Genomic DNA, 26,381 nt, shown 5'->3' with positions numbered 1-26,381 from the left:
AGCATCGGATCAGCAGACGAGAGACCACCGCTCCCACCCGCGCGCCGCTCGGTACCCGAGGCGCAGCTTTGTGCGCGGCGAGACCCCGGGGCGGGCGTTCGGCGGGCTGGGGGCGTCTGACGTCAGCGCGCCCGGGAACGCGGGCCGGGGAGGCGGGGAGCCCCCCACTCGCAGGCCGGAGAAAACCAGAGTAGCTAGGTGGGCGGCCCCAAACCTCAACTCCCGGCATTGCCAGGCAACAGCCATTCAGTTCGGTTGCTGGGACACGCGTCACCATGGCGACGGCTCCGCGCCCGGCAGTCTGAGTACTTAAAGAGCAAGCGCGCTCAACGCCCGGGCGTCGGAAAGCGGCCTTCCGGGACTCCGCAAACTCCCGTTCTTCTACCCCCTCCCCTTTACCATTCCCTTTGCCTTCTGGGCGCCAAGTCTCTCTGGCCTCCAAGGTGAACCCAATTCCCAACTCCCCAGCGCGCCCCGGGTTCCCGGGTCGGGCCGGCTTCAGGCGGTGGGGAGCGGGATCCTGGGATCCCGGGTCCCGGGCCCCGGGCGGGCGGGAGGGACGGGACGCGGTGCAGTGTTGTTCTTTCCCCCGCCAATATTGCACTCGTCCCGGCCTCCGGCCCCCCCGGCCTCCCCCCTACCCCTAGCGGGGCAGCCCCCGCCCTCCTGGCTCTCCATCCCGGCGGATCTTTGATAGACTGGAGTGTCGCCGCTGCCACCGTGAGTAAGTGGGGCTGGGAGGACTTCGGGCATCCTCCGACAGGCACCCTATCCTTCACTTAACTCCATCCAGCACCTCCCCCACCCGCACCCCCAAATCAGCCAAACTTCCCCTAGATCCCTAACTTCCCCCCTCCCAAGCTTTCTCTTCTACTCCCCGATTCCTTCCACTTCCCCACCCTATCTCGGAAAATTCCTAAAATAAGCAGTTGCACTGGCTTAGAAAACAACCAGAACTTTATGGCAATGTGCTGTCATCTTTCCTGGGGTTAGTGCCTGAGTAATACCCCTTGAAAACTCATCCCCTGAACAGTGGGGCAACCACCCCTCTGGAACTGAACTCCTTTTGGGTGCCAGAGAAGGGTCTGTGGTTGGCTGAGGGGCTGTAGCTTAGACCTCAGGGTCTCCAGGGTGGACCCCAAGGCCAAAGGGTCTAAAATTCTGAATTCTGAATCCGGTGGCCTCCTCCTCACACCCTTCCCTGGAGCAGCTGCCTCCGGAATGGCTCAAAGTCCTCAGGCACTGTGTCTGAAGGGGAAATAAGTCAAGTCAGAGGATGTGGCTCTCCCGCAAGGCATGAAGGATCAGGTTGATCTCAATCAGTCACCTCACCATTGCATCGATACTGGAGATTGGACCAAATGATGTTTTCTTGAGAAAAGCAGAATACACCAAGACGCCCCCCTCGCATGGATGTGTCAATGATCACCCCAGAATCTGCCACAAGCTGGGGTCCCTCATAGAGCTTCACCCTGTCCAGGATTCCAGGATAGGAGTGTCCATTGGTGCTAGGGTGCCAGTGGGCACTCTGCCACCATGCCTGGGGCCCTGCTTTTCCCCAGCCCCCCTTGAGCTCACCAGGCCTGAGAGAGAAGGGAGGGAGGGAAAGGGAGGCAGAAAGGAGAGGGAAGGGGGGTGCTTTTCTCAGGCCTGGGGCCCCAGCTCTTTGTCCAGCTCCTTTTGCATCTCAAAGCACCAGCCGCATTCCAAGCGAGGATTGGGTTGCCATGACGATAAGCACAATGGGCTTGGGGGTGAAGTCACCCGCTTCCCAGGCTCTAGTCTACCCCCTTTTATCCCCTGTCCTGGCACCCCACAGCCCCAGGCACCTTAAAGGGGAACTAACCCAGGTTCCTGGATTCTGGGCTCTTGGCCACGGAAAGTCCAGCCTCTAAGCAGACCCATTTCCCCTCCCTTCCTGTTCATCCCCACCAACTGGGGCTACTTGTTGGAGAGGAATGCAAAGTTGTGAACAAAGTGCTGAACCGAGGCCTGTGAAGTCAGGGCCTTGGTTTTCTCTTCTGTAAATGATGATCCCTTCCAGGTCAGATGATCTTTAATCCAGGTTGATAAGACAGATTCCAGGCCATACCAACTAAGGGACCAGATGTGATGTGCCCCTCCACAGATTGGCCTGGGTTTGGAGGCTTCTGGAGAACTGTAAAGGGCATCTAACCCAATGCCCTCATTTTACAGAGGGGAAAATAGGTCATGGAGGAGGAGTGACTTCACCAACATCACTCATAGGTGCTTGTGTCCGTGGTGAGAAGGGAGATGAAGAGAAGTGGCTGCAGTCCCCACCCATGGAGAGGTCACTGGTGAGTCCCATCTAAAGAGGAAGTACAGGCCCAGCCTGAGTCCCACAGGTGGGCTCAGCCCCTCTCCTTACCGAATGTAGCCAACTTGAGGCCGGTGCAGAAGCTGCCAGCGATAGGAGGTCTTGTCCCGCCAGCCCACATTTCGTGGGTCCGTCCACAGTAGTCGTACCTGATCGGGGGTGTGGCCAGTATGCCACAGGGCATTTCGGAGGTGCTCACCTGGGCCAGACACTGATGTCACTGCCTGGGAGACATTGGCAAAGACAGTGGGTCAACTGCAGAACTGGAGTGAGGGGAGACAACAGGTCGGTAAGTGCAGGTGAGAAAGGGAGTCAAGGCAGTCATGAAAATGCCCTGGGGCCCCAGAGAGCTGGCTCCAAGCCAGATGTCTGGGTAAGAGGGTTCCCAGTCAAGCAGTGGGGGAGGCCCTGGGGCTGCAGAGGAGAGCTTTGGGAAAGGGCCCTGGGTTGGGGAATCTGAGCAGTTGGGGACCTTGAGCTGCAGCCCAGGCTGGGCAACCGCCCGAAAGGGTGTAGCCTGCCAGTAGGTCTGCTCCGTCTGCTTCCACATGACTACGTAGAAGCGGCCACTGTCTTGATAACTGAAGAGAAAGCCTGCGTAGTCATCGTCAGTCACTGTGTTCACATGGAAGGTGCCTTCAAAGTCCACACCATTGAAGGCCGTGTATCCTGGGGTGGGGGTGGGATAAAGGTCAGGGGCAGCAAAGCTACTAGTGGCCCATCGTGGGGTGAAGTTGGGAAAGGATGCCTGCTATGTGTGTGGCCAGCTTGTGCCACTGCCTTCTCTCTCACCACTTTGCCCATTCTCCCTGTTGGTTTCCTCCCCTACCCTCTGCCCCATAGGATTCCTCCATTTGGAAGTGATTGAACTATATATCCCTTACATACCAACTGCCAAGCCAGGGTCACTGTTCATGGTCTGAACGATTTCCATGCCCTGGGGTTTATAGTAAAGAAAAAGCTGTGATGCAGGTGTGCTATCCCTCCCAGGCCCCCCCCGCCCCAGTAGCCCTGTCTGATAGCACCTGCCCAGCCCACTGCCCCGAGTACCTGGTTGAGCACAACCCAGTTTGGGTCAATCTGAGCATCACCCTCAGGATCCAGGACGACGGTCTGATAGGCCCGAAAATCCGTAAGCGTTACCTCTGCACTTTCGGGACACACATCCAGGGGGTCGACCACAGCATCATTGTCAAAGTCATCCTCGCACACATCACCAACGCCATTGCCTGGGCAGAGTGAGGCTGGGTACTCAGGAAGACCCTGGCCACTGCCATTAGGCAATAATACCACCTGTTGGGCCTTGCATTCCTGACTTCTTTCCCCACCTTGCCGTTGCTCACTTCCCAACGGGGCTTGCTGCCTCCAGCTGGGCAAAGGCAACACCAGTCTAACGCGCCCTGGGTCCCCAGGCTTACCATCTGAGTCCTTCTGATTGGGATTGGGTACCAGGCGGCAGTTATCAGGACCAGGAGGCACGTAATCTGGGATGCCATCATTGTCATCATCCCCATCACACTCATCTCCAAGTCCATCGTTGTCTGAGTCCAGCTGGGAGCTATTTGGCAGCTGTGGGCAGTTGTCCTTGGTGTCCTGATGCCCATCCCCATCACTAATCAGAAGAACAGGTACGAAATAAAGGCTTTAAAGGTACTCCTTGTCCTTCCCCTTGCTTCTGCCTGGGAGCCTCTGGAGTCTACTCTCCATATAATCGACCTCTGGCAGTCAGTTTTGTGAGGTGAAGGTCCGGCAGTAGGAATGGAGGGATGACTATAAGAATGACTTCCCGCTCAATAGCGATAGAGCATGAAAGCTAAATCATAGAAGGAATTTAGAATATACTATGGCCCGGGCACAGTAGCTCACACCTGTATTCCCGGGACTTTGGGAAGCCAAGGTGGGCAGATGACCTGACGTCAGGAGTTCAAGACCAGCCTGGCCAACACAACGAAACCCTGTCTCTACTAAAAAAAAATTAGCCGAGCTTGGTAGCACGCGCCTGTAATCCCAGCTACTCAGGAGGCTGAGGCAGGGAAATCGCTTGAACCCTGGAGGCGGAGGTTGCAGTGAGCCGATACCACATCACTGCACTCCAGCTTGGGTGGCAGAGTGAGACTCCATCTCAAAAAAAAAATAGGAGGCCGGGCGCGGTGGCTCAAGCCTGTAATCCCAGCACTTTGGGAGGCTGAGACGGGTGGATCACGAGGTCAGGAGATCGAGACCCTCCTGGCTAACACGGTGAAACCCCATCTCTAAAAAATACAAAAAAAAAAAGCTAGCCGGGCGAGGTGGCGGGCGCCTGTAGTCCCAGCTACTCGGAGGCTGAGGCAGGAGAATGGCGTAAACCCGGGAGGCGGAGCTTGCAGTGAGCTGAGAACCAGCCACTGCACTCCAGCCCGGGCAACAGAGCGAGACTCCGTCTCAAAAAAAAAAAATAGGAGGCCAGGTGCAGTGGCTCACACCTGTAATCCCAGCACTTTGGGAGGCTGAGGTGGGCGGATCACGAGGTCACGAGATCGAGACCACTCTGGTTAACATGGTGAAACCCCATCTCTACTAAAAACACAAAAAATTAGCCAGGTGTGGTAGTGGCCATCTGCAGTCCCAGCTACTCAGGAGGCTGAGGCAGGAGAATGGCGTGAACCCAGGAGGCAGAGCTTGCAGTGAGCCGAGATCGTGCCACTGCACTCCAGTCTGGGCAGCAGCGCGAGACTCCGTCTCAAAAAAAAAAAAGGATATACTAGAGGAAAGTAAACTATCCCCTATAAGAACTTGCATGTTGCCAGGCACAGTGGCTCACACCTGTAATCATAGCACTTTGGGAGGCAGAGGCTGGTGGATCACCTGAGGTCAGGAGTTCGAGACCAGCCTGGCCAATATGGTGAAACCCTGTCTCTACTAAAAATACAAGAATTAGCCAGGCTTGGTAGCACACGCCTGTAATCCCAGCTACTCGGGGAGGTTGAGGCAGGAGAATCACTTGACCCTGGGAAGCAGAGGTTGCAGTGAGCCAAGATCGTGCCACTGTACTCTAGTCTGGGTGCCACTGTACTCTAGTCTGGGTGACAGAGCAAGACTCCGTCTCAAAAACAAAAAACAACAAAAAAAGAAATACCTTGCATCTCTTGATCAAGACCTTACCTATCTTCATTGGTATCACAGACATCCCCCACCAAGTCGCTGTCTGCATCTGTCTGAGAGAGAGGGACCTGTTCTCACCATCTCCTCTTTATAACTCTGAAGAGGGTGATCTGACCACTTCCCATCCAAAGGGCTGGGGCTTCATCCATCAGTACTCTCATCCCTCCCGTCCTTACCATCCCCCTGTACCTGGGTAGGATTGCTCATTTCAGGACAGCTGTCGCAAGCATCTCCCACCCCGTCCTCATCCCTGTCTGTCTGTAGTGGGTTGGGGACTTTAGGGCAATTGTCCAATCCATTGGGGATGCCTAGAAGACATGGGTAGCACAAGGTTGTTACTAGAACACGCCATACTCTCTCTCCTAGGTTGGCGAAAGTCCCGAACTTTGTCTCCCCACCTAGAGGACAACTGGTCAGGAAATCTGCCTGTTTCTTGTCTCACCCTCTAGTCCACACTCTGCCCAACGCTACGCCCTACCTCACATTCCCATTGACATCTGCTGCAGGTAATCTCTCCTCACCCAGGCCAGCGTCCACAAGCCTGCCTCCCCAGTTCACAGAGACTTCCTAGCTTCCTTTCGTCATCCCTACCTGATCCAAATTCTTACAGGTCCCCCAGCCACCCCTTCAGCCCCAGGCCTGCACCATCCCCATCCACGTCGTTGTCACAGGCATCTCCTTCCCCATTGCCATCTGTGTCCTTCTGGTCATTGTTGGGAACGTTGGGGCAATTGTCACAGGCATCACCAAATGAATCTGTATCTGAGTTCTGTTGGTCTTTGTTGGGGAACAGCCGGCAGTTGTCCTGGGCAGAGGGGTGGGAGGGTAAAGGTCAGGTCTCCCCTAAATCACTTGTCATCTTGCACCTACCTTGTCACTGTATCCTTTTCTTTTTTTTTTTTTTTTTTTTTTTTGAGACAGAGTCTCGCTCTGTGGCCCAGGCTGGAGTGCAGTGGCCGGATCTCAGCTCACTACAAGCTCCGCCTCCCGGGTTTACGCCATTCTCCTGCCTCAGCCTCCCGAGTAGCTGGGACTACAGGCGCCCACCACCCCGCCCGGCTAGTTTCTTTCTTTTTTTTTTTTTTTTGTATTTTTTAGTAGAGACAGGGTTTCACCGTGTTAGCCAGGATGGTCTCGATCTCCTGACCTCGTGATCCGCCCGTCTCGGCCTCCCAAAGTGCTGGGATTACAGGCTTGAGTCACCGCGCCCGGCCACACTGTATCCTTTTCTAAGATCACATCCTTGTGATAGACAAACTGCTCAGCACAGTCCCACCCACCCAGCCTCCTTGTCCTGGGCAGGAGGTTTTTGCCTCTCTGATTTGGAGTATTCGGCCCTTCCTAGAGAGCTGCCAAATGAGGTAAGAAAGGCACTGAGAGGACAGGAGGAGAGGAGAGGAGCTTCAAGGGGCAGGGCAATCTGGGAGTCACCTCAACATTCTTGATCCCATCCCCATCAGCATCGTCATCACACTGGTCCCCCACACCATCATTATCAGCATCTTCCTGCCCAGAGTTGGGTGTCAAAAGGCAGTTGTCCTAAAGTTCAGGGGAAGAGAATGGATGAGTTCTGGCCTGACCCAGCCTGGGCTCCCCACTATGCCCCCTCACCCGCCTGCTCCCTGTACCTGTTTGCAGTGTTTGTTGTTGTCCATGCAGGGCAGTGCTTGGTCTGGATAGCCATCGATGTCTGTGTCAGTCCCACATACGTTCCCATTCCCAGCCCAGCCCACGTTACACTAGGGCAACACAAAGGGTAGGAGCTAGCAGTTTGGTCTGGCTCCCCTCCTCCCTCTATTTTCCCTGCTTCAGGTTCTATTCTCCCCACCAACCAGTTCCTGGGCTCAGGCCCACCTCTCTCCTGTGAAGGTCTGCAACCCAAGCCCTAAACATAGCCCTACCCCTTTCCCCAGACTCTCCCTTTTCCTTCCATGCCTGAAGCCTAGCTCACCTGGCAGGACACTGCACCATTGCGTTCAAAGAGACAGTGAGCATGGATGTGGCAGGGACTATGGGCTGGGCTGTGGCAGGTCCGGGCTGGGAGGCAGCCCTGGCTCTGGTTGCCCAGGAAACCCAGGCGGCAGGGACCACACTTGAAAGAGCCCTAAGAGTGGAGAGGCGGCATCTTAGGAAGGAGGGTGAGCCCACCAGGCACCCAGGGCCAGCACTGCCCCACCTGCGGGGTGTGGGCTGGGCACTCGGCTATGCCAGGCACATCAGTATCTCCTTTAGGTTCTCATGACAGCCTTTCAGGGTGGATAACAGCTTTGGTTTTCAGATGAGGAAGCTGAGGCTCATAAAAGTTAAATAACCGGCCAAAGAGCTAACAAGAGGCAAACCAGTATTCCAAACCAAGTCCATGTGAACACCTAATCTGTGTAGTATCCTAGGGAGGAGGAAAGGCTGCAGGAAATTTGAAGGTAAGAAGGGGCGAGGGTTGGGGTTTTACCATTCCCACCACCCCAGAATACACTCAGGGTATTCAGCTCACCACAGTGTTGGTGCAGATGGAGTTTGGGTCACAGCCACCATTGTTGCCATCGTTGCATTCGTCGATGTCATTGCAGACCTGAAGGGGCAGACTTTGGGTGGAACCAGACCTATGGTGGGTCTCCTCAGATACAGCAGAGGATACTGGTATGGCCTTATCTGTGAACATCAACATTAAGCCCAGACCCAAAGCCGATGCAAAGCCATCCATGTCCCATTCATCACAAGGGTCCCATGTCCAACCCAGAAGCCCCTGGCCTCTACAAGGCCAAGATCCCTTGTCCACACACACTACCCAGTCTGACCTGTTTGCTGGCCCGGGCATAGTCAATGCCCACACCAGACACCTGTGTGCCCTTGTACCCTCGAGGACAGGCCTCACAGTGGAAGCCGGGCATGGTGTTGATGCAGCTGGAGCCCGGGAAACAGGGGTCAGCGTGAGCACACTGGGGACCAGATGAGAAGGCAGAGGTCAGGCCACCCTCTGGGAAACTCAGGCCCCTGCCTGTGATCCATGAACCATTGCTCCAGGTCTCTCCTTTGTGCAGCTCTCCCCACACAACCGCCTTGTGCTCCTGGTCCCAATCCCGCTTCCCTCGGGGTTCCCTCTCTCCCTCCCCATGCGCCTGGTTTCCATCTCAAGCCTCCCCTGCAGTTTCCCCAGCTCCTTCCCTGTGTGGCCTTCAGTCTTTGCTCCAGGCCTTCTGTCTCTCCCATCCTGCATTTCTCTTCTTGCCTCTGACCTCTCCTAAACTCCAAATTCCTCTCCTCTGGACCAGCATTTATCCCACCCTCTTGGGCTTCTCCTGACATCCTCACCCCAGTTTTCTGTACCCTTCTGGGCTCTGCCCTCCCCTACCTCATTTATGTCACTGCAGTGGGTGCCGTTGCCCTGCAGGCCGGGGGGGCAGGGCCCACAGCGGTAGCCTGGGTACTCGTACACTTCCATGCAGTCCACGCCTCGGAAGCAGGGATTGGGGCTGCAGTGGGAACGCTGCTCATGGAAGCCTGAGGGGTGGACACAGTCAGAGCTACCCGGTGGTCACTATTTAAGCCACGAGAAGGGAAAGCCAAAGCCATTGGATGGGGAACGTGGCACTGTCATCTGGAGCCTCCCCTGCTCCCCCACTCACCGCACACCTGACACTCCATAATGGTGTTTCGGATCAGGGACATTTCCTTCACCTGGAGAAGGATGGGGAGGAGTCAGCACTTGACATCTGCCATCCCACCCCAGAATCAGTGCCACCCTTCACCGGCCCACCCAAACCTGGTCTCGTATATCATCCCGCAGCTCCACCAGGATCTGGTTGAAGAGGGTGAGTTGGGTGACCAGCGCCTTGGTCTGCTCCCCTGTCAGGACCCAGGGTGTGCGGGGCTCAGTACTGGAGCACCAGTCCTGGGCCCTCCATGGGCAATAAGCCAGCACATGCCACGGCTGCCCACCTCTGCCTTTAAACCTACTACACTCCTGACTGAAGAGGACTTAGTTTCAGGCAGCTGCCAGAGCCTGGGGCCTCCTCCCCCGTCCCTGCTTCCGCTTCAGTGTGGCCTACTCACCTAGAATGGAGTGCAGTGCATTGGTCACTGGAGAGGAGAAGAAAACATAGTCAGAGGGGTGAGGTGAAGTGAAGAGAGGCCTGGCTGGTAAGGAAGAAGGAAGGTGAGGACAGGGACAGGGCTGGAGCCCCAGAATAAAGATGGGGTGCTGGATACTGGGAGGGTAGAGCTGGCAGACAAGCAGTGCCAGCTCCTTCCACAGGGCAAAAGGCCCTCTAAGGGAGTTGCTTCACAGGAAGTCAAAACCCAAATCCTCCTGGTTCCTAGGCATGGTAATGGCAGAAGGGATGGACCCAAAGCAGGGCCAGGGCCCCAGTACATCCCATTCCCTTCTGTGTGTGTGGGTTTTTTTTTTGTTTTTTTTTTTTTTGTTTTGTTTTTGTTTTTTTTGAGACAGAGTCTTGCTCTGTTGCCCAGGCTAGAATGCAGTGGCGTGATCTCAGCTCACCACAACCTCCACCTCCCGGGTTCAAGCGACTCTCCTGCCTCCACCTCCCAAGTAACTGGACTACAGGTACCCACTACCATGCCCAGCTAATTTTTTGTATTTCTTAGTAGAGATGACGTTTCACCATGTTGGCCAGGCTGGTCTTGAACTCCTGACCTTGAGTGATCAGCCCACCTCGGCCCCCCAAAGTGCTGGGATTACAGGTGTGAGCCACCACACCCAGCCATCCCATTCCCTTCTTCAAGAGCTCTCCCTCAAATATCTGGGGAGGTTTTATTTAGCTGAGAGCTTCTGAACATCCCTGTCAGAGAGAGCAGGCAGATGGGCAATGCTCAGAGAAATTGCTGGTGATAGCCGCCAGTGGGAACTATAAAAGACTCGAGACCAGGTCACGCACAGTGGCTCACGCCTGTAATCCCAGCACTTTGAGAGGCCAAGGTGGGTGGATCACTTGAGATTAGGTGTTCGAGACCAGCCTGGCCAATGTGGTGAAACCCCATCTCTACTAAAAATACAAAAATTAGCCGGGTATGGTCGTGGGCGCCTGTAATCCCAGCTACTTGGGAGGCTGAGGCAGGAGAATCACTTGAACCCAGGAGGTGGAGATTGCAGTGACCCAGATTGCACCACTGCACTCCAGCCTGGGCAACAGAACAAGACTCCATCTCCAAAAAAAAAAAAACAAAACAAAATACTCGAGACCAGTATCTCTTGGTCAGCCAAGACCAAGCAACTAATTCCTCTCTTGGATCGCTTTTTTTTCTGGGATGGCTGTATTGGAGATTGTGGAGTCAGGTAAAAGATTTGGAATAACAGGGTTAGAAACCCTAAGAACAGGTGAGCCAAAGGAATGGGTTTTAAGGGAGAGGGAGGTCAAGAAGACAGGAGTCACCAAAGGCCACAGGACCCATGGTCCAGTGTCAGCAAACAAGTCTCTGTGTTACCTGCACTGTGGATGGACTCGTCCCCTTGGAATGGACACTCACTCAGGGCTCCTACCCGGGCCATGGACCCACCCAGAATAATTTTCATAGATTCCACAAAGCCCTGGGGGGATAGCAGCAGAGTAAGGTGGGAAGGTCTACTAACCCCTTCCCCAACTGGTGCAAACTCTATTTCCACAGAACTCAGAGCTTCCTCCCGGCTCACCTGCATCCTCAAATATGCCTTCTGTCCAGTCCTAATCTCCAGCCCATCGACCTCTGCTGGAGGAATGGGGGCCAGTGCTGGAAGGCCTGCATGTTGGTCACCCAGTTTGCAGTCCACATAGAGATGTAGAGCAGGGCTGGGTCTGGAGGGACCTCGGAGTCGCAGGAGAACTGTGTGTGTGCGACCATCGGCCAGGCCTGCTTGCTGTAGGTTCACGGCGTGGACTTTGCCATCCTCCCGCTGGTATCGCACCAGTACTGCCCAGGAGGGGAGATCAGTATGGGTGCTATCCCCTTCCCCCTGCCTCCCAGCTGAGCCTTGGATCAACTCTGCTGGATACCACATCTCTAGGGCCCCCATCCCTAATTCTACTATGTAGCTGTCAACACCTTGTATGTAATAGGTACACAATAAATGTTTCTGAAATTGGTTTAGAGGCCAGGCACGGTGACTCACACCTGTAATCCCAGCACTTTAGGAGGCCAAGGTGGGCAGATCACTTGAGGTCAGGAGTTCGAGAACAGCCTGGTCAACATGGTGAAACCCTATTTCTACTAAAAATACAATAGTTGGCCGGGCGCGGTGGCTCAAGCCTGTAATCCCAGCACTTTGGGAGGCCGAGACGGGCGGATCACGAGGTCAGGAGATCGAGACCATCCTGGCTAACACGGTGAAACCCCGTCTCTACTAAAAATACAAAAAACTAGCCGGGCGAGGTGGCGGGCGCCTGTAGTCCCGGCTACTAGGGAGGCTGAGGCAGGAGAATGGCGTAAACCCGGGAGGCAGAGCTTGCAGTGAGCTGAGATCTGGCCACTGCACTCCAGTCCGGGCGATAGAGCGAGACTCCGCCTCAAAAAAAAAAAAAAAAAAAAAAAATACAATAGTTAGCCAGGCGTGGTGGTGGGCACCTGTAGTCCCAGCTACTCAGGAGGCTGAGATAGAATCGCTTGAACCCAGGAGGTGGAGGTTGCAGTGAGCTGAGATTGTACCACTGCACTCCAGCCTAGGTAACAAAGCGAGACTCTGTTGGAAAAAATTGGTTTAGAGACAAATACTTTCTTAGTATTCATTGGTATCAGATGACTCTGTCCTATGGTGACAGCTGGTTCTGTGGCCACTGAACTGTTCCAGGGATCTGAAAGACCTTTCTATATCACCGCTGAGGCACAGAGACATGCCTCACCCTCCCTCCAAGCATCCCCAAGTACAATCTCCCATCCCTACAAATATCAGGACTCAAGCCTCACCCTATTGTTTGGTACATGGCCTCTTTTTTTTTTTTTTTTTTTTTTTTTGAGACGGAGTCTCGCTCTGTCGCCCAGGCTGGAGTGCAGTGGCCGGATCTCAGCTCACTGCAAGCTCCGCCTCCCGGGTTTACGCCATTCTCCTGCCTCAACCTCCCGAGTAGCTGGGACTACAGGCGCTCGCCACTACGCCCGGCTAGTTTTTTGTATTTTTTTAGTAGAGACGGGGTTTCACCGTGTTAGCCAGGATGGTCTCGATCTCCTGACCTCGTGATCCGCCCGTCTCGGCCTCCCAAAGTGCTGGGATTACAGGCTTGAGCCACCGCGCCCGGCCTGGTACATGGCCTCTTAAAGCACCTTGTAAGCACCCCATACCAGGCGCCCCTGATGTCTGGGCACAGCCTGATGGGACCTTGGTCCCCAGTGGAGGCCAAGGAGAATGAGGAAGCACTTGTGAAGTAGGGATGAGGGAGAATGCTTAAAAGAGGTCACCATTGCAGGAAAGGAGATGCCCACCAGTCACCTTTGTTGATCTTGCCTACAACAGAGGCCTCCAGCCATCGCGTGTTGTCTTGGCGAGAATAGAGGCCAAAGAGGACACCACCCTGCTTGGGGGGCAGGCGGAAGGTGGACAAGAGGTAGATGTCCCCAGCAGTGAGCAGGGCTGTCCGGATCTTCTCTGCCACAGCTACCATCTGCCGAGACTCGCCCACAGTCAGCAGGTCAATTACTGGTCAGGCAGGGGTTATCAAGGTTAGAGAATGGGATCAAATGCTAAGGTATGCCCTCCCCTGAGCCCACATCACCCCCTACTCCCATCACCAGGCAGTGTTAGTCCCCTCAAAATTCAACCCTTGGCTGGGCACAGTGGCTTGCACCTGTAATCCCAGCACTTTGGGAGGCTGAGGCAGGTGGATCGCCTAAGGTCAGGAGTTTGAGACCAGCCTGACCAACATGGTGAAACCCCGTCTCTACTAAAAATACAAAAACAACAACAACAAAAACTAGCCGGGCATGGTGGCGGGCGCCTGTAATCCCAGCTACTCAGGAGGCTGAGGCAGGAGACTCGCTTGAACCTGGGAGGCAGAGGTTGCAGTGAGCCGAGATCACGCCACTGCACTCCAGCCTAGGCAACAAGAGTGAAACTCCGTCTCAAAAAAAACAAAACAAAACAAAACCTCAACTCTTGCTCTCAGAAGACAGAGCCGCTGTGCCTTCCTTTCCCCATTATTGCCTATTACCACCTTCTGGGAACCTGCAGGTTTGAGGCGCACTTGGAAACACAGAAACAGCACCCCACACATTTGAGATGCCCCCACCAGGTGGCGCAAAGGAGATGCTGTGCTGATCCCCCTCAGGAGTGGCACCTGGTTCCCACAACGCAGAAACGGGAGGCAGTTTCTCTTTCCACTCCTGGATTTGGCTCGTTCCACACCCTAGTTCCCCTCCTCCCATCCTAGGGGCACAGCACACTCGCTCTGGATAAGAACAGTTGCCCACCGAGGGCTCTGACCCTCCCACCATCTGGGCTATCTCCCACGGGAATGTAGGACCCAGCTCCTCTGCCTCCTGTGTCCTGGCCAATCTGTGGTTTTCCCTCCAGCCAGTAAAGAATCTATGCCTGTGTCATCTGCTCCAGCTACCTCTCCCACATCCATTGGCCCATCCCACCACCAGACCTCCGGGAGAGCCCAGGCTTCTTGGTCCCCACCCCCGCCCTGTCCTTGGGCAGCCAGGAGCCCAAAGGGACGAAGCCCAGGGACCTACAGTATGCCCACCTTCAGGCTGCTCTCCCAGACCCTAGGGTGCCTACAGATGCTCAGGAACCACCCCAGCCAGGCAGCCTGAGCATCCAGTTCCTGAGTCCTCTGCCCTGGCCTCATGCCTGACCCTGGCCCGTTCCAACTCCCCCACTACTCTGTGGTGCCCACTCCTGTCCACCAGGCCATAATTTCACCAACCCTAGGCAGTCTAACGTTTTCCTCTGGCTCAGTTTCTGGACTCTTCCTTCTCCCCTTGCCCACATGCTCTCTGCTACTTGGGTTGAGGGAAAATGGGGAAGACGCACAGAGCGGTCTAAGAGGATGGAGACAGGCTTACCCTGCAGGTCCTGACTGGCAGATGCGAAAGAGCAAAGGAGGAGAAGAGCCAGGGCCCCCCGAAGTTCCTGCGTCTCCATGCCTTTCAGCCGGCTCACTACCCCTGGCAGGCAGGCAGCTGGGAGGGGAAAAGGCTAGGCGGAGAGAGCAGGAGCCAGGGGGCGGAGGGACAGAGTTGGAGGGGGGGCCAGCAGGCGGGTGAGGGGGGGCTGAAACAAAGAGCTGCCAATCACCCTGGAGGCATCATCAGCTCTGGGAACCAGGGGCACTGGGAAAGAATCCTGTAGGCCTCCCTGCCTTCTACCTCTCCCTAATGATCCTCCCCCAGGTGCCTCCCTCTCCGCAGTCATTACATTGTTGGGGGTCTCCGCACACAGCACTACCGAATGCTACTGTTTTCTGGAAGCCACGATTGTGGGAGGCAAGCACCCCTGGCAGGGGCAGTGCTAGACAGTGGGCATTATTCCACAGCTGGCAGGAAAGGATGCCAAGGGAGTGGCCGAAACTAGCTTGCTATAGTGCCCAGGGATGCCCACATGGCATGAAGTTAGATGTTCTGGCGGAGCAAGTGCTCTTTATTAGGGTGAGGGTCCCCTGATACGTGCCTGTTTCTCCATTTTCCCTCATTCCTAGGAAAGCTTGGGAGTCTGGAAGCGTCTGACGGGAACTGAAGGGAGAATCTAAAGCAGTGGTGAGGTCGGAGTGAAGAAACCAGGAAAGAGGAAAGGGACACCAGGGACAGGCGTAGAAGACCAGGGGGACAGGCGAGGAGCCAAGGACCAGACTGTGGAACACTGTGGGTACTAGCGGATGGGCCGTGACCCAGATGAAGCAGAGGGGCGCCTGAGTTCCCGTTACCTAAGCAACAGCCTGCGAGCCGCTCTTCCCCTCCCCCACCCAAGCCCCAGCCCGGCCTTGCCTCCGGCCGCCGCCACCGCCCCTGTTTTGTTTCCATGGCGACAGGCGGCGCAGGGCCCGCTCCAAACATAACGCGCTGTGGAAAACATGCTGCTCGGGGGACCCCCCCGCAGTCCCCGCTCGGGGACGAGCCCCAAGGGGCCTCGGAGCAGTACAGGCCACGTGCAGTTTGGCAAGAGCCCTCAGACCTGGCCCAGGCGCACAAGACCCCGCTCTCCTGAGCCTGCTGCGCCTTCAGGGGCTCGGGGCTTCACTCAGCCGAGGCGCCGTGACTCGCTGAGGCGCGCCGGGCCGACAGCGCTGTCCCGCTAGCGCTGTCCCGCTACGTGGGCCACCTCTGGATGGGCCGGCGGCCGCCCTCCCCGGAGGCCCGCGGCCCAGTCCCCCGCAGTTCAGCTGCCAGTCGGACCAGAAGAAGCCTCGCCTCCCCGGGGACCTCCCCCGGCCCCCTGACCGCAACTACCGGAGGGGCGGTGGTAGGGGGCGGGTCCGTGCAGGGCAGGGCAGGAGCACACAAGGAAGTGTTTCCGGGACAGAGGGCGGGCAAGATGGCGGCGCCCATGGAGCTGTTCTGCTGGTCAGGGGGCTGGGGGCTGCCCTCAGTGGACCTGGACAGCCTTGCAGTGCTGGTGAGGGATGGCGCTGGCGCACTCTGTTGTGCCCTGATGACTGGGGAGGGGGCCGAACTAGCCGGGCATCCAAACTTTGCCAGGGCTACTCACCACGGGCGCAGTGGGGGAAACTGAGGCAGTCAAAGAGTGTACGTGGCCGATATGGGCTCAATGCCCTATGCTGTAGATTTCTAGGCTTAATGCAGCAACGAAAAGAAGCCTGGTTGGGAGTTCAGGTGATGGGTTCTAGTCCTTGCTCATCCACTCACTGGCTGTGTGACCTTGCGGAGATCTTTCTCTTTGGGCGTTTTTTCTCCATTCGCAGGTTTACTAGGCAGGACTCTCTCAGGGACCCACTCTAGCTTGGAATTCCTGCCTTCTCCTCAGCCCCCTTTTCCTCTTCCTCCTCACTTAACAGCATTTACTGAGCCTATTGTTTGTTGGACCAAACGACTCACAGCCAGGCTTTCTAGAAAGAGCTTAGCAATCAGACAGACTCGTTTGCTTGATTTATTCATTGACTCCTTGCTTTAAAGAGCATCTATTAGATTTCTTCCAAATATTAAATATTGCCATGCAAAGATGAATAAAATATGTTCCCTCCGTTTGAGTTTACAGAAAGGCAGATAGGTAAGCAAATAAATATAATAAAATATTCACGTATAAGTAAAATAGGAACAGATCATAGATACTGCCAAAGAGAAGGGCATGGTCAGTGCTTCCAAGAGAGGGATACTAGTTAGGAAAAGCTTCTGAGGATAGATGTCCACCAGGTAGATGGAAAGGGAGGAGAAAGAGGAAAGGATTTTCCTGGCTGACCTGTAATCATGGACATGTCTGTAATCTCTCTGAGCCCTGTGTTGCCCATTTGCAAATAGAAATGGTAATGACTCCCCCTTTTATTTCAAGACTAAGATACTAAGTACAGGGAATGGCACATAAGGTATTCAATAAATGTTATTTCTCTTCTTGATACTGCTGTGGGGGCCATGGCCCTGCCTTTCTGACTTCTGCTTCCTTCCCTGCAGACCTATGCCAGATTTACTGGTGCTCCACTGAAGGTACACAAGATCAGCAACCCCTGGCGGAGCCCTTCAGGTACCCAGTGTCCCTTGGGGGTAAGGAAGGGTATGTACAAGGGGAGAAGCAGGAGATAGGGAGGAATGTGTTGCAACTATGTATGACTAGGCAGCTAAGGGTCTGGTTGGTAGGTGTACTTCTCTCTCAATATCAGGAACTCTGCCTGCCCTTCGGACCAGTAATGGAGAGGTCATCTCTGTTCCACACAAGATCATCACCCACCTTCGAAAAGAGGTAGGTGACTTGGATAGAGGGGGCTGCCAGTAAGAGAAGTTCAGTCAATTCTGTACAATACACATTTATTGAGCACCAGATATATGCCATGCTAGATGTAGGTGACCCAGAGCATCAAGGAGCAATAGTCTGCTGGTGGAGACACACACAGTGTCACTGTGATGTATTAAAGCAGTCGGCAAGAGATGAAGCTCAGGGCACTGTGGGGATATCCAGAGGCACAGTACCTTCTGCCTGTCAGGCAGGGAGGGAGAGGAGCACAGGCTGAAGGAGAGTAGAAGACAGCAGTTGGCCTCTGATGGTGGCACTGGAGAGAGATTTCTAAGGGCCACTTCCCTGTTTCCAGGGACTAGGTTGGGCTAGATATGGGGCTCAGGATGGACAAGACTTACAGCTAGGTTGGAGAAGATGAAAGAGCATTACTAGAGGAGTGGGGAGGCCTAGGCTCTGCTCTTTACTCTGCCATTGACTATGTGATCTTGGGCAGGCCACATAACCTCTCAGGGCTGGCACTCCCTTATTTGTAAAACTAGAGGGCTGGGCCAGCATGTTTTCCAAGGGTTCTTCTAGCATTGATGGTCAGGTTCCAAGAGGGAACACAGTGTCAGAAGTGGGACGCTCTTCCTCATTTCTAATTTCCCAAAGGTTAAGGACCTGGGGAATTAATTGAGAAGCCTGAAAAGAGAGGATCCAGATAAAAGACAAGGTTCCTGGCAGGGCCAGGGCCACTGCCCTGATTCCTTAGGTGTGAACAGAGCTTTTCCAGTTTCCAAAGTATTCTAAATTATTTCCTAACACGGGGCATTGAGAGAAAGAGATTCTTACCCCCATTGCACACGGGAGAAACTGAGGCTCAGGGAGATTTAAGGATCATGCTCAAGAGGTTATCTGGGGACAAAGTTTACTCAGGATGTGGAGGGGGATGCTGAGGAGCAGGGACTGGAGCCTGAGAAGGTAGGGCAGGCTGAGACCTGGGGGTATGGGTGGAATGTGTATGTGGTAGTGGTGTCTGGGCCATGGAATGAAGTAGCCAAGAGCTGGGCACTGAGAGAACCAGCTGGGGGGCCCTGGGCGTGGGTTCCCTGGATTCAGGGAGTGTGAGGATGGCTTTCCCTGGTTCCTGAGGCATGGACCAAGTCCCAGCCTGTATCTGAGCTCCGCTGTGCTAGCTTTGTGGTGTCTGGGTCAGGGAAGTTACCATTAGAAAGCTGCCGTCAGCAGGCGTCCTTCCAGCTTTCCATGGAAATTCTGGGAGCTGCTCCTAGTTTGCGGCCGAGCCTTCCCTCCTTCCCCGCATTGGGCGCTGGACCTTGACGGCCAGCAGGCTCCAAGACCCAGGCTTTTTGCCAACAGCAACAGGCTACTGGCTGGGCCCAGGCAAGGGAGCCTTGGCAGGAAAAGTTCCTTGCTCTACCTCCACTACACTCAGAGGCCAGTGAGGGGGGTACCAGACAGGACTCCTTCCTCCTTGGTGAAGTGCCCCTGCAGCCCCGCAGTGTCCACGCCATGGATATTTTCTCCACAGAAGTACAATGCTGATTATGATCTGTCAGCTCGGCAAGGGGCAGACACCCTGGCCTTCATGTCTCTCCTGGAGGAGAAGTTGCTCCCGGTGCTGGTGAGTGTGCCCAGACCTCCCAGCACCCATGGTTAGCAGGGGAGGGGTTGGGCACACATAGACCCACCCAGAGACTCAGGACAGCATGGGGGTCAGAAGCCCACCTTGAATCAGACAGGTGCACTGGCTCAGACCTGCCTGTTTCTTCCTGCCTACCCAATCCAGGTACATACTTTCTGGATAGACACCAAGAACTATGTGGAAGTGACCCGGAAGTGGTATGCAGAGGCTATGCCCTTTCCCCTCAACTTCTTCCTGCCTGGCCGTATGCAGCGGCAGTACATGGAACGGCTAGAGCTGCTGAGTGGGGAGCACATGCCTGAGGATGAGGAAGAGCTGGAGAAGGAGGTAGCTCTGAGACCGGGGGCTGTTGTATGAGATGAGCCCCAAGGATGCTGGCCAGGAATGGGAGTGCTTAGGTGGGGAGGTGGAACTGTTCCCACAGCTGCAAGCCTACCTGTGTCTTCCCTACAGCTGTACCGAGAGGCTCGGGAGTGTCTGACCCTGCTCTCTCAGCGCCTGGGCTCTCAAAAGTTCTTCTTTGGAGATGCGTGAGTCTGACTTCAAGAGGATAATGGGTGGCTTGGAAGAAGATACAGGTTCAGATGGAGCAGCTGGGGCTGGGGCTGGGGTGGGCTCAGGCTCTGGACAGGAGGTCCTTGGGACAGATACTGGCCTGCTGACAGTGGGGCTGTGTGTGGGGCCAGAGCCTTCTCAGAGGTACAAAAGGGTAAGGTGGGAGGGCAGCCAGGTACAGGAGGGGCCTGAAGAGCTGTGGGGCACTGAATGTGCCCTTTATGCAGCCCTGGGATAGAGCCCTATTCAGGGCCAGGCTGGCGCCACCTGGGGATCTCTCCCAATACCAGGTCTAGAACTGTGTGTCCTGTCCTTCCCTGATGGCCGCCTGCTGCCCAGAGCCCACCTCAAGGGCTGACTCTTCCTCCAGCTCCATCTTTACCCCTTCTGCCCCAGTGCTTCTCCTCCATCCCACCCTTCTCTCTCTGCTCCAGCCCTGCCTCCTTGGACGCCTTCGTCTTTAGCTACTTGGCCCTGCTGCTGCAGGCAAAGCTGCCCAGTGGGAAGCTGCAGGCCCACCTGCGGGGGCTGCACAACCTCTGTGCCTATTGTACCCACATCCTCAGTCTCTACTTCCCCTGGGATGGAGGTAAGGGGCAGATGGGAGGGGCAGCCCTGGGGAGAGTGGGCAGGGATCCAAGAACTCGTTCCCCTAACTCACCTTCCTTCCTTGACCCTCAGCTGAGGTACCACCACCACGCCAGACACCAGTAGGCCCAGAGACTGAGGAGGAGCCATACCGGCGCCGGAACCAGATCTTATCTGTGCTGGCAGGACTGGCAGCCATGGTGGGCTACGCCTTGCTCAGCGGCATTGTCTCTATCCAGCGGGCAACGCCTGCTCGGGCCCCAGGCACCCGGGCCCTGGGCATGGCTGAGGAGGATGAAGAGGAATGATTTGTCCTCACGCTCCCAGGACTGGTTTTTCTACTCTCATGCATTCCAGAGGCCCCCGTGCCTCCTCTTTGCTGGTACAGCCAGATACGGGGTGCTGCCCCCCAGAATAAAGCCACTCACACTGACTGGGCTCAAACATTTTATCCTTTAAGAGCTGCCATTTTTCTTCGCTAGTCCCACAGGAACCATCTGGGTGCCTGGGCACACCTGCTGCTGCTTTAAGGCTTCCGCCCTGATGCTGACACTGCTGCTCCACGGGCCCAGTTCTGCATCTCCAGGAAAGACAAACAGTCTCCAGTTTTGGGCCCAGCTTTCCTAGTCTCTTCTTTTCCTTAGCCTCACCCTTCATCTTGTGTTTGTACAACAGTGAGCTCACCCTAAGCCTGGGCCCAGGCCCAGTTTCCAAAGCAAGCAGCACACAGTGCACGTTCACATAAGCATGGTGGCTGGGAGGACACTGGGGCTTACTGATCTTTATCTAGGGGCCTCCAGCCCCTAGCACCACCTAGAGGGGAAAGTGAATCACCCAAATCACTGCCCTTGGGCTTATGTCGCTGTAAGCTCACCCTGGCCCTGCTGTGCCCTCTTTAGCCACAGACAGCGTGTGAGCTGACTCTGTCCCTTTAATGCCCAGGCTGAGCTTGAGTATCCACTCCATCACTGGCGACGCCACAGGTAGGTGTGAATGGAGTAGCCAGGTGAGATCGTCTCCAGGAAGCCCACGGCAGGATCCTTGATGGTAAGAGGCACATCCTTAGAGGAGCTAGGGAGTGGGGAGGAGAAGCTAAGAGTGTGATCCTGCCAAGGCCCCCGACCCTGTCTTCAGCCCACTTCCCAGACCCCACTATTGCCCTCACCGGTTTAGCACGACCACAACGGCAGAGCCATCGGGATGCATCAGTGCCACTGTGTCCAGGTCGTTCTTCTGACTGGCAACCAGCCCCACTCTCTGGGAACCCTCAGGAATGAACTTGCTGAATGTGGGAACAGATGGTCAGAGTCCCTCGGGGTACCGCCCATGAAACCCTCATCTAAGAAGTCACCCACCCATATACCCACCCCATAACTCCTGCAGAAGCTCTGTCCTGGGTCTCTAGACCTGGAGCCATGCTGCTGGGCACTGACCCTGCTTTTCTACATCGCAGTCCAGCCTCAGGCATTGGGGTTGTCTGTTGCTACCTAGTCACTTCCTGCCTCCATGGTGCAAAAGGGGATGGGTGTGCCCCTCCCGAGGTTCCACCCTAAACACCTTCCTGCTCCCTTATGGTGTAGAGTGATGTAAGCCATCTGATGTAGGAGATGATAAGCCTGGTATGGAATGGGGGTGCCCGCCCTCCACTCACCTGAAGTGACCAAGGTGGTAGAACATGGGCTGTTTGTAAAACGTGTCCTTGGTGATGTCTACAATGACGGGACTGTCAACAAAGTTATGTACCCAATTGGGTCCTCCTTCGGGGTTCAGGGCGAGGTTCCAGTCGGTCCAGCCGACCACATGGTACAGGAGGTTCTAGGGTAAGGACAAAGGCAAAGAGACAAAGGCTCAACACTGGGGGTCCCCAGAGACTGTAGGTAAAGGTCACATGAGGGAGACGTGGCTGTGGGTAGCTCAGCCCTGTGAGGGGCACATTCCTTAGCTGCTAAGGAGTGGGGGGTGTGAAGATTGAGGCATCTCAAGGGGAGCTGAGAAGTCTGAGGCAGGTGCAAGTGCCTTAGTAGTTGCAAAAGGGGCAATGACGTGTGCAGACCTGTGAAGGAAAGGCAAGACAGGGAATCATGGTTCCCCAGAATTGCCCAAAAGGGGCAGGCTAGCCGGGGGAAGCTGGACAGGAAAGGTCTGTCAGTCTTTGGTGAGACTACTAAGGGGTCTGAGGTGTGCTTTGCAGGAAGGCAGACTGGGGTGGCTTACTGTGATGATGCTGTGGCTGTACTGCATCCCTTGATCCCAGGAGCCTAGCCGCACACTGTTCCCAGAACTTGGAGCCCAGACAGGCCTCTGAAGCAAAGAGCATGGTGTTGGGGAACAGGCGGTGTATCTCCCCTAGGGTGGCTTTGGCTGGAGCCAGAAAGTCTAGGTACCAATGTACAGCAATGCCATGAACATACTTAGCTGCCTCTGGGTCTGTCCGTACCTGCAAAGGAAAAGCAAGTGACCTTGGACCTTGTACACAGGCTTCTGGAACTTCTATTTCCTCTTGTAGGAATCCTGAAGATGGGTGGTGGGAAGAATGCAACTAGAGAAGTTTTGGGAGGGATTTTTTGTTTTTGTTTTTGAGACAGGGTCTCACTCTGTCACATAGGCTGGAGTACAGTGGCACAATCACAGCTCACTGGAGCCTCAAATTTTAGAATCAATTAAACCTCCCACCTTAGCCTCCAGAATAGTTGGGACTATAGGCGTGCCACCATCACACTCGGCTAACTTTTCTATTTTATTTTTATAGGGATGGGGTTTCACCATGTTTCCCAGGCTCATCTTGAACTCCTTAGGTCCACGTGATCCCCCCATTTTGGGTTCCCAAAGAGCTGGGATTATAAGCATGAGCTACCACCCCAAGCCTAGAGAGGTTTAAAGTGACAACTGTGGGATCCATGGCGCCCTGGAGGTCCAGGGTAATGGTGCTCTAGGAATCCACAGTTGGGTAGAGAAATTGCTCTAAGTTTGGGAGCCAGTCATTTGGAGGCTAGATTTGAAGTTCAGTGGAGCACCATGCAGGTCTGGGCCTTAACCACCTTTGCCCAGTGGGGCAGCAGCAAGCGTTGGTCATCCAGCATGAGCAGGCGGACATTGTGGTGAGTACTGTTGGCGAGGGTAGGACATAGGTCACGGGCAATGAAGTCTTGCTGATGTTCAGGGGTGAAGCCCAGGCACTGGAAGGGGTATCCACTCAATAGCCCAGTAGAAGGCTCATTTTCAACTGTCACTGCCCAGAACTGTAACTTGTGCTCGGCATAGGCATCCAGGAACCTGGCAAGAGAAAGGTCATAAATGATCCGGCCAAGAAAGTGGGCCAGACTGAGAGAACAGGAAGCCTGATGGAGTGGGCAAGACTGACGGGTCCAAGTCTGAAAGGACCAGAAGGTAGAAAGGTGAGCTGAGGAGAGGCAGATCTGGAAGTGGAACCAGGTTGAGGGTTGGGACAGAGATCAGCGTGGCCAAAGGGGAGGCCAGTCCTGATCCCACAGCCTTGCTGATCCCTTACTTCACAAAGTATCTGGCCCAGGTCTGGTGGTAGATGTCTCCGGGCTGTCCCTTGAGTGACACCTTCCCATTCACCGCTCCACTGATCTTGAGCCTCGGGGGTGATGTCCAGGGGCTGGCAAGGAGTAAAACGGGATGCTGGGCCAACTACAGGGCTCGGTGAATCAGGGGTATCTAAAGACAAAGGTAGTGAAGAGAGAAGCACCCAGAGTTGGAACACATACTAGCCCAACCAGTGCATCCGGTTCAGCCATCAGCCCCCACCCTCCCACCCCGGGGACAAAATAGCAGGGGACAAAACGTCTCTACAAGCAGACCTACCCTACAGCTTCTCAACCCCCAGACATCAGGGCCATCAGAGCCTGAAAAAGCTAGAATGCCTACCTTGAGCTTGGTATCTTCCTCTGGGAGGCTGAAATTGTGCAACTGGAAATCATCAGGGGTGTCTGCATAGGTGTAGGTGCGGATGGAGAAGTCACAGCTGGCCATGGGTACGCGGATGTTGTTATATCCGATTCCTACAGAAAAGGATGATCAAGATATGGTAGTCTGAGTCAATAGGAAAGTGCAGGACTCTGCTTATCACTTGGCAGTCCTAATAGTGTCTGAGTCAGGGCCAAAGGGAACTTGGGCTCCTGGGTTGGAACCTGTGGAGGCTGGCACCTGGGTGAAGCACAGGCCTTTCTGTGCCTGAGTCCATAATAGTTAGCAGATGATAAGCAGGGAAATCTTATTTCAGAGGGCATTAAAACAGGAACCAAATGTCAGGGATGGGCAGAAGTCAGGATCCAAAGAAAGGGCAAAGAAAAGTGTCAAAGGCACTGTCATCTTGTCCCCTTCCTCCTCATCTTCTTCAGGGAAGTACAATTTAAGTAGCAAATTTTGGGCAGGGGGTGACAGGGCAAGGATGTTGAGGGCAGCTGCATCTGTCATAGCCCCTCCAAATCCCTTCACTTTCTGGGACTTCTGTTCTGGCTACAGGGTCAGTAGCAGGCCTGAGGACATCCACAGGGAATAAGGGTCTCAGTGCCCAGGGGAGAAACTCCTTGATGATCACTGACACCGTTTACCTCTAAGAGGACCCAGCCTGGCCTGGGGGGTGAAGGGTGTAATGGTTACCTGTGCCCGTGCGATTGGCCTGGATGGTCCCCGTACTCAGCTCTATCCAACGCCCACTGCTTCTGCTCTCATAGCAGCTGAAGGTACCAAGGGCAGGAAAGGTCGGGGGCCAAGAGAGTCACAGTATGTGGCATTGCAGACACAGACCACCAAGTTGTAGCTGAAGCTTTTAGGGATGCAGGGGTGCCACCTGGGAGGGAGGGAGCACAAGCAGAGGTGAGGTCTGATGAGGATGTGGAGAACGGACACAGCTGCTCGGAGAGACAAGACGATTTCTTTTTTTTTTTTTTTTGAGACGAGTCTCGCTCTATCGCCCAGGCTGGAGTGCAGTGGCCGGATCTCAGCTCACTGCAAGCTCTGCCTCCCGGGTTTACGCCATGCTCCTGCCTCAGCCTCCCGAGTAGCTGGGACTATAGGCGCCCGCCACCTCGCCCGGCTAGTTTTTTGTATTTTTTAGTAGAGACGGGGTTTCACGGTGTTAGCCAGGATGGTCTCGATATCCTGACCTCGTGATCCACCCGTCTCGGCCTCCCAAAGTGCTGGGATTACAGGCTTGAGCCACCGCGCCCGGCCTGACAAGACGATTTCAAAACTCCTCACCCCAAAGTTGGTCTCAGTCACTCAAAAGGATTTATTGAGCACCTATTAAAAGTCTACCACCAGAGTACTGGAAGGCTACCAAAGGACTACGAGGCAGAAGGGAGCCTCTGTGCTACCTCGCCACTGCCTTGACTCACTTACCTGATGCCCAAGACACTGCCTGAAGTAGAAGCAATCCTGTGAGGCTGGCGGCCATGATGCTTACCCTACCCGAAGGCTTGGGACATTCCTGAGGACAGAATGAGGAGTGGCTGAAAAGCAAGCCCCTCTCCCGCCTCAACTACTCTCCTGGGCAGGGTTCAGCTGCCTTTGGGTGCCCATGGCCTAGTCTCCCACATTCATTAGGACAAGGCCCACAGACACCCTTCTGATGACAACTCTCTGCCCACCCCAAATCAGGACGCTCCCCACCACTCTTCCCACCCATTTCAACTTCGACCCCTCCCTCCATCTGTGCCTTGCTCAAAGAGCCATGATGGCCCTGGATTCAAAGAGAGTCTGTCATTCATTGAATTCCAGTGCCAGGATTCCAGAAGCACTGTGACAGTGCTGATTGGGAGCTCTCTCTTACCTCTCTGGAAAACTCCATCACCTCAGGGTCATTGGATGAGGAGAAGACCACAGGGGTTCCAGAGTCTCTGAAGGATAGAGGATCCACTAAACAAAAACAAGGATGCAGGTACCTGCCATAGCTACAGGCACTAGGTTAGTCCTGCAGGTAATTCTGGCTTCCCAGTGTGGATGGGTCATGTGATGACTGAGAGAGTCACATGACACAGGAAGTGAGGGAATTGCAGGCATATTTCTAAAGGGCAATTGGCTTCCTCTGAGTTGTTACAGATTATACACCCTTTAAAATTCTGGAGGGTGGCCAGGTGCAGTGGTTCAAGCCTGTAATCCCAGCACTTTGGGAGGCCGAGACGGGCGGATCACGAGGTCAGGAGATCGAGACCATCCTGGCTAACACGGTGAAACCCCCGTCTCTACTAAAAAATACAAAAAATTAACCGGGCAAGGTGGCAGGCGCCTGTAGTCGCGGCTACTCGGGAGGCTGAGGCAGG

General features: G+C 55.0%; 2 protein-coding genes, 1 long non-coding RNA gene and 1 pseudogene across 5 annotated transcripts; 2 read left to right on the top strand and 2 right to left on the bottom strand.

The window, feature by feature from the left end:
* Positions 1–939: 939 nt before the first annotated feature.
* Positions 940–15,505, bottom strand: THBS3 (thrombospondin 3). 2 transcript variants are annotated; one of them, XM_010359685.2, is made up of 23 exons: positions 14,471–15,505; positions 12,894–13,100; positions 11,127–11,383; positions 10,922–11,024; positions 9,530–9,556; positions 9,240–9,322; positions 9,103–9,154; positions 8,829–8,977; positions 8,275–8,415; positions 7,971–8,048; positions 7,431–7,583; positions 7,108–7,218; positions 6,911–7,018; positions 6,125–6,284; positions 5,669–5,787; positions 5,480–5,532; positions 3,757–3,950; positions 3,389–3,567; positions 3,227–3,275; positions 2,811–3,007; positions 2,390–2,562; positions 1,333–1,472; positions 940–1,248 (listed from the first exon to the last, which is right to left on the bottom strand). In XM_010359685.2, the coding sequence occupies exons 1-23, from the start codon at positions 14,547–14,549 to the stop codon at positions 1,190–1,192; spliced, it is 2,871 nt and encodes a 956-aa protein (XP_010357987.2). In that variant the 5' UTR covers positions 14,550–15,505; the 3' UTR covers positions 940–1,189. The 2 variants fall into 2 exon arrangements, with proteins under 2 accessions (XP_010357987.2, XP_030791631.1); XM_030935771.1 differs by lacking the exons at positions 10,922–11,024; positions 11,127–11,383 and having other exon boundaries at positions 14,471–14,584.
* LOC115899106 lies at positions 3,509–6,240 on the top strand. The gene is made up of 2 exons (XR_004058752.1): positions 3,509–3,966; positions 5,846–6,240. It is a non-coding gene; the product is annotated as an uncharacterized LOC115899106 (long non-coding RNA).
* On the top strand, positions 15,475–20,527 carry MTX1 (metaxin 1). Its single transcript, XM_030935772.1, is given in 9 exon segments — positions 15,475–15,696; positions 15,699–16,016; positions 17,027–17,096; positions 17,233–17,312; positions 18,838–18,930; positions 19,096–19,278; positions 19,405–19,481; positions 19,941–20,095; positions 20,188–20,527. Coding segments are annotated over 9 exon segments (1,413 nt in total). The 3' UTR covers positions 20,403–20,527.
* On the bottom strand, positions 20,525–26,055 carry LOC115899105 (annotated as a pseudogene). The gene is made up of 10 exons (XR_004058751.1): positions 25,892–26,055; positions 25,458–25,549; positions 24,721–24,910; positions 23,986–24,119; positions 23,603–23,775; positions 23,130–23,367; positions 22,309–22,531; positions 21,746–21,909; positions 21,260–21,376; positions 20,525–21,165 (listed from the first exon to the last, which is right to left on the bottom strand). The product of XR_004058751.1 is annotated as a lysosomal acid glucosylceramidase-like (transcript).
* Between the last annotated feature and the right edge of the window lie 326 nt (positions 26,056–26,381).

The sequence above is a fragment of the Rhinopithecus roxellana genome, chromosome 8, assembly GCF_007565055.1.
Source record: "Rhinopithecus roxellana isolate Shanxi Qingling chromosome 8, ASM756505v1, whole genome shotgun sequence".
In the NCBI taxonomy this organism is placed as follows: Eukaryota; Metazoa; Chordata; class Mammalia; order Primates; family Cercopithecidae; genus Rhinopithecus; species Rhinopithecus roxellana.
The sequence above is the reverse complement of the archived record's forward strand: the minus strand, read 5'-3'. Positions and strand labels throughout refer to the sequence as shown.

Excerpts from the sequence above, each read along its gene's own strand:
- THBS3 (XM_010359685.2), bottom strand. The coding sequence starts at position 14,549 with ATGGAGACGCAGGAACTTCGGGGGGCCCTGGCTCTTCTCCTCCTTTGC. Across the intron at positions 7,584-7,970 it reads CCATCTGCACCAACACTGTG|GGCTCTTTCAAGTGTGGTCC; the intron begins GTGAGCTGAATA and ends CTCCACTCTTAG. Across the intron at positions 1,473-2,389 it reads CCTCAAGTTGGCTACATTCG|GGTGAAGCTCTATGAGGGAC; the intron begins GTAAGGAGAGGG and ends AATCCTGGACAG.